Source organism: Triticum aestivum, chromosome 2A (assembly GCF_018294505.1).
Source record: "Triticum aestivum cultivar Chinese Spring chromosome 2A, IWGSC CS RefSeq v2.1, whole genome shotgun sequence".
Lineage (NCBI taxonomy): Eukaryota > Viridiplantae > Streptophyta > Magnoliopsida > Poales > Poaceae > Triticum > Triticum aestivum.
Window position 1 is genome coordinate 106545340 of NC_057797.1, and position 6202 is coordinate 106551541.

Here is a 6202-nt window from a genome sequence, read left to right on the forward strand (position 1 = left end):
CTCGCGTGCCTTGATTTTCAACAAGAATTTGTGTCAGATAGGGAGCTTTGTATGGATGATTGCCTAGGGATGTTTATTTAGAATCAGAGATACTGTTGGTTTCGTGCTGCTATTCCAGTATTTAAGGTGCATTTCCTTAATAATAAAGAAGAATAACAAGAGTGAGGTTGTGTTGAATTAACGGCTTGTATGGTCTTAATATAAAACACACACTTTTTATCATGCAAAATCCAGATCTTCAGACTTGTAATGGTATATACTTTTACAACACCAAATACTTCTGCACTTTTGTGATTCCTAGCACGGATTGGGGCGAAACATGAGCTACCATTAACTACCTCGATAGAAAGATCAACTGTTCAACTCCGGTTTGAAATCCGTGAGTGAATCTTCCGTGGCTTCTTCTACAAATGAGTGTTCCGTTTTCCTTTCCGTTTGCCGGTTAAACTAAGGGGAAGACCATTAAGGCTCATGATATAATCAGTTCATCATATGCATGAAAATACTCACAGACAAAAAGACCAACATTCCTTCGTCAAATTCTGCAGTTATGTGTATTTCCTGATGCCTACAGTTTCTGAATTCTGGGACATGGTTCCACAGTTTATATGTTCTATTAACATGTTTATATACCTGAATCAGCTAATATACATTGATCGGCGTGTAGTTTGTATTGTCCACCAAACAAGGAAAAATGCAAACCCCCAGCTTGGGGTGCACAAAAACCGTCTGCCACTTCTGTTTCCGAATCAGCATCACTTCCTGAATCTTCCCTCCGTATTAGCCATATCGTCAGCGTGTATGCTCCATATCCCCATCAGAAAGGCTTCCCTGTCAGCTCCTCAACACAAATACCCCCCTGGCAGATCAGCAGAGTTATTAGCACCCAGTTTATTATCAGGAACAGGGTTGGTTTGACAACTGAACACAGAGCTATCAGATAGTTTAATACTAGTACTTCAAGGAGGAATAGCTTTGCCCTTGAAATGGCTATAAAAAAAATCACTAGAAAGCAGTGTGATTTGCTGAGAGACGGAGAGGGCGAAAGTTACCTTGCTGAACAACGCTCTATCACATCTTGAAGCTTGATTTTGTTCAAACTGCAAATCCAGCTAACCAAAGCAGACTTTTCATCACTTTCCCCTGCATCTGTCAGTGAAGTCATATGCATCAGCAAACAACATGGTTGTGGTAACTGGTAAGCAATCAACGACAGGGAAGGCATGGACAAACAAAAGACTACCAGTTACTGAGGGCATCTCCAGCCGCGTCTCCAGGAAGGCCTCCCCAGGCGATTTTTTCGCACTGGCGCCAAAAAAACGGCCCAGTCGCGCACCCAGGAGCCCGATTTTCGCCGGCCTGGGCCGAAAACAGCGCCGGCGGACCCAGGCCGAACCCGGCGCGCTGGGGGGCGTCCGGGCGAACTATTTTGGCGCGAAACAGCCGCGGGCCCGCCGCGTCAGCGACACGGCGCATCGTCTTCCCCCAACGGCCTCGGTTCCCGCGGGGAATCAATGCCAAGGCTGCCGCCGGTCAGCCTTGCCATTGATTCCTCACGGGCGGCGCGTCACGGGACGGCGCGCCGACGCCTCCCCTCCCTCGCATGCGTACACACGGGTGCGGCGCGGCTATATAGCCGGTGGCCTGCACTCGCCTGTGCCCACACCAGCCCCGCCCCTCGCCGCCGCCCAGCTCCTCCCTCTCCCTACCTCTCCCGAGCGCCGCCGCCCAGCCCCTCCCTCTATCTCTCTACCTCTCCCGAGCCCGTCGCCATGGCGGAACGCTACCCCGGAGACGAGGCGGCAGCCAACGGCTTCGGCCGCCGTCGCGGAGTCCTGGCTCCTGTTCCAGGCGAACATCCCGGCGCCGCCGGACATGCGCGCCGGGCCGACGGGGTGGAGGCTCAGCGCCGGGGGAGTGCCCATTCCCCCGTTGCCCGACGACGTGGCGAAGCCGAAGTACTTCGCCGAGGAAGTCGAGGTCGTGCGCGCCTCCCTCACCGACGCCCAACTCTCCCTCCCCCAGTACGCCGCCGACAACCACGCGGCTTGGGCGGCGTATTTCGAGCGCCGCCAGCAGCAGCGCTTGGCGTCCATCAACGGCGCGCCGGTGGTTGGCGGCCGGCAGAATAGCGAGGGGCGCCACCTGTGGTGGGGCGTCCCCGGCCGCACACTCAAGGGCGTGCTGACGTACCTCGAGGGCGGCAACGACCCGCCGTTGGCGTACCCGGCGAGGGCGGCCGCCCCGGCGCAGCACCGACGCGCCGGGCCATGGGCGCCAAGGAGGTTCGGGTCCTCCTCCTCTTCTTCCTCCTCCCGATCTTCATCGCACTCCCCCGGCACTCCGGCCCTGCTCGGCGTCAAGGCCGAGCCCGCGACGGAGACGCCGCTCGGCCGACGCACTCTCAGCGCCGGCATCGTCATCAACGAGGGCGGTCGGCGCGCCTACTCGTCGGCTCCTCCTCCGCGCTTCGTCAAGCCAAAGACGGAGCCGGGGCTCGCGCCGGTGAAGACGGAGCCGGGGCTCGCGCCAGTGAAGAAGGAGCCGGCCGCGCCGGTGACGACGGAGCTCGACGACGACGACGCGGCCCTGGAATGGGCGCGCAGGGACTCCATAGCGATGGAGAAGAAGCGCCTGGAGAAGGCGAAGGAGCGCCAGCGCGCCGCCCTGCTTCGCTTCGCGGAGCGTCGACGCGGCCGCGACGAAGGCGGAGTCGTCGTCATCTGCGACAGCGACGACGACGACGATGATGCGCCGCCACCAGTCCGCCATGGCGACGCCGGGCAGGGGTCCAGCAGGGGCGCCCGCGTCAAGGAGGAGAAGGCCGACGACGACGATGGCGGCGACGGCGGCGACTTCAGCCAGTTTTTCCTTTAGATTAGTTTATGTATATGTGATATGTAATGAAAATCCGCGAACTTCGCCGAAATTTATCGTGGTTGGCCGAAATTTATCGTGTTTGGCCGAATTTTATCATGTTTAAGCCGAACTTCGCCGAACTTCTTTTATTTTAAAACGTGCCTAGGGGCGGCCCTGGGGCCGGCGGCTGGGGACCAACTCGCCTCCAGGCCTAATTTTTGCGCCGGCTCACCCCAGGCGGCGATTTTAGGCGCCCCTGGGGGGCCAACGGCTGGAGATGCCCTGAGACCCCAACCAAAGACATGCCAGGCGTGAGATGGTGTTCTGGGAGCTGCAAGGCAAAGCAACATACTATGAAATACTCCACGTAGGCCAGAGTGTGGCATGATGTAACACACGTCTCAAGGTTCTTTGCGGGTATGGATGGTTTAAGAAAATAAAACAGTGCCAACAGAGGCCATGCAATCGAAGGGGCACATCACCATTTTACTCATTTTGAGGTATTTCAGGAAAAGCGATATGCTGAACATAATGGACCAGGAACTCAATTATATATACAGTACCTTGTAGCATTGGATGTAATTTGTTTGACTGAATGCATTTCGCGGCACGAGCTTCCCATGTCCGTTTTCAGCCAGGGAAAGTAGCCATGGTAGACTCATATCTCTGAATCTGACACAAGTATAAATAAACAGTTCAAAGATAATTTCGTCAGTACTTAGGTTGTTGGTAAAGGGTCTATCCAAATTGTGAATACACAAACCACAGACATCACAAAACGGTGTCAAAGAGGATAGTTCAAAATGTTAGGCTGACTTGAATTCAAGAATCAAGAACAGTTTAAAGTGAAAAGTGACACCAGTTACGAGCTCAGTCACAAAAGCATGGGTTCCCAACTACCTGCTGTCATATCTTTCAAGTGTAAGCTTCAGTTGTTCCAGAGCATATCGCTTGATTTTCGCACCAAGAATCTTCCATGTTAAGATGGTAAAATGTTATATCACAAATTCACAATTACCCGGAAGGATGGTAGATAAAATAGATGAAACAAAATTAGATGGCATACCAGCTTTACAGAAATATTGCATGTTGAATCAACTATCGAGAAAGCCCTAAGGAAGTCAGCACCAAGGTCTCCACCAGACAAAAAAATTGCCTAAGACAGTCACACACAACAATTGTCAGCAATCTGTTACTTAGCAGTTGTTAGGTCTTTTGTTTTTTAGCTTTTTCCGCATCATACTTTGAAGTAGCAACATGGCAACTATACGGTGTGCCCTTTTAGTTTACTAGTGCATAAACGGTAAACCGATAGACCAAGTGCTAAGCTTTGCAGGGTAACTGAATAAGTACAGCTCAGCCGTGAAGCACTATTCGATTCTTAGCCATAAGAGTGGGCAGGTTGAAAGTGTGTAGTGTAGATATAGTTACTTTCATTGAACACAAACATGGCAAAAAAATACACAATACTACTTCCCATTATAACCAAATTGAGTACTGCCATCTTATTCTAGATGCCCCGATTATAGTACCGGTGTGGCTACCCTAGAAATGTAATATCCTCTGTGCGTGATCCATGACTCCATATATGTGCCAAAATGTGAAGGTAACCACTGCAGCTACATATTAGGATACAAAATACTATTGGGCCCTTTAGCTCTTATCATCTTCAAACTAATTCCCTACATTTTTCGCAATTTGTTTTTAGGAAAGTTCACTACAGCAGCTGACAAAATATCTGTAACAGAACACAATATTTATACCATGATCTGAATATCATATTGATTCTAAAACTACAGAATTCAATGGGTACAGTTCCAGTTCTAGTTCACTAACATTATCCATATTTGCATTGGTATATGTAATTAAGAAGATCAGAATTGCATATATAGCATGCATACAATTTATACCGACTTGATAATTTATTCAATTATTAAGGGCAGCAACCAGCTATCGCACTGAAATGCAATCATCCTAATAACATCAACCCCACGATGAACGCTAGCTGCATTCTGACTTATCACACAAACGGGAAACCAATAAGTTGAAGACTCACTGCCATTGATCGAACGACAATGCATATCTCTGGTTCCTGCTGGTACTTGCAGATATGATAATAGCAGAAACATTGCAGTTAGGATACCTGAAGCTGTAGGTCCGAAGGGACGCCTCTTCTGATGAGCAGAGGGTTACCACCCCCGCCCTGGCCATCGCCGTCGTTGATCTCTTGTCCCAGCACTTCGCCGAGGGCGTCCAGGAGTCCTCTGCCTTCTGCGCCGTGCATCCCGCCCCCTTCCCCAGGATCGGGCCCACCAATGTCGTCGCCGCCGCCGACATTCCAGCCGCGGGCGCGGCGCCAGAACAAGTACAGGAGAAAAGCTGCGACCAAGCCCATGGCGGCGAACTTCCCGCAGGTGAACACGGACGAGTTTCTCCATGCGCGAAGCACCGCCTCTGGCGGAGCTGTCGGGGATGGAGGCGGAGTGGGCACCGGAGGTGGAGGCGGAGGAGGTGTCGGGGATGGATGCAACGACCTGGGCCAGGCCCGCCCGTGTGTTATTGGGCCTGTGTGGCTCAGTCCGTGTGGCGTGGGTGGATTAGGCTTATAAGCGTGTGGCTGGCGTGTGTGGGAGGCATCGAACTGTAATCACAACTATTGTTTCTTATTCAAGCTTTCCTCCCTGCTCTTTTCCCCTTCTCCAAGTCCTCTCTCTCTCTCTGAGATATTCTCTTTGGTTCGAGATCCAAATCCCGGCGAGACGCAGGGAGGTGCTACGGGATCGTAGCATTTGGTACTCAGAGCCGTGTATCGATCCGCTTCATCTGATCTGAAATTTTTCATCCAGAGCTCACAATCAATCCTTCGATCGGCTTGTAATTCCTAGCAAAAGGTGCAGATCCCCTCGGGTGATCTCGCGCAAAACACCTCCGGTGTACCTGCGCTGGGTTGAGTAGATCCAGGACCTTCCCAACGGCGTGTTCGACCAAGCCCAATCTCTCGTCGCGTATGGCCGCCGCGGAGCTCACCATCGCCGAGCTGCAGCAGCTCGTCCAGGCAATGATTGTGCAGAGCAAGGCGGTGTCGGAGGCGGGCACGAAGACGGCAGAACGTCTGGATGGGCTGCAGGAGTCCCTCGACAAGTACGCTTCCTCCTCGGCCAAGGCCTTCGATGCGCTGGCCACGACGACCACGAGCTCGCTGGCCTGCACCGAGTCGACGCTGGGGCGGGTGCTCGTCGCGCACAACTCCCTCGATGCGGCTGTGGCCGAGATGCGGAAGTCGCTGGACGGGATCGTACACCGCGTCGACAATTTGGAGCAGCCTACAGGCACGACAACAGCT

At 52.6% G+C, this 6202-nt stretch overlaps 1 protein-coding gene across 2 annotated transcripts; it reads right to left on the reverse strand.

Moving 5' to 3' along the window:
* Positions 1–531: 531 nt before the first annotated feature.
* Positions 532–5407, reverse strand: LOC123184942 (uncharacterized). Of its 2 annotated transcripts, none has more exons than XM_044596972.1 (6): positions 5003–5407; positions 3926–4015; positions 3760–3830; positions 3423–3531; positions 1053–1143; positions 532–859 (listed from the first exon to the last, which is right to left on the reverse strand). In XM_044596972.1, the coding sequence occupies exons 1-5, from the start codon at positions 5252–5254 to the stop codon at positions 1096–1098; spliced, it is 570 nt and encodes a 189-aa protein (XP_044452907.1). In that variant the 5' UTR covers positions 5255–5407; the 3' UTR covers positions 532–859; positions 1053–1095. The 2 variants fall into 2 exon arrangements, with proteins under 2 accessions (XP_044452907.1, XP_044452906.1); XM_044596971.1 differs by having other exon boundaries at positions 1053–1149.
* Between the last annotated feature and the right edge of the window lie 795 nt (positions 5408–6202).

Coding starts and splice junctions, on each gene's coding strand:
- LOC123184942 (XM_044596971.1), bottom strand. CDS start 5,254: ATGGGCTTGGTCGCAGCTTTTCTCCTGTACTTGTTCTGGCGCCGCGCC. Junction 4,016..5,002: donor CTTCGGACCTACAGCTTCAG/GTATCCTAACTG, acceptor TGACTGTCTTAG/GCAATTTTTTTGTCTGGTGG. Junction 3,831..3,925: donor GCAATATTTCTGTAAAGCTG/GTATGCCATCTA, acceptor TTAACATGGAAG/ATTCTTGGTGCGAAAATCAA.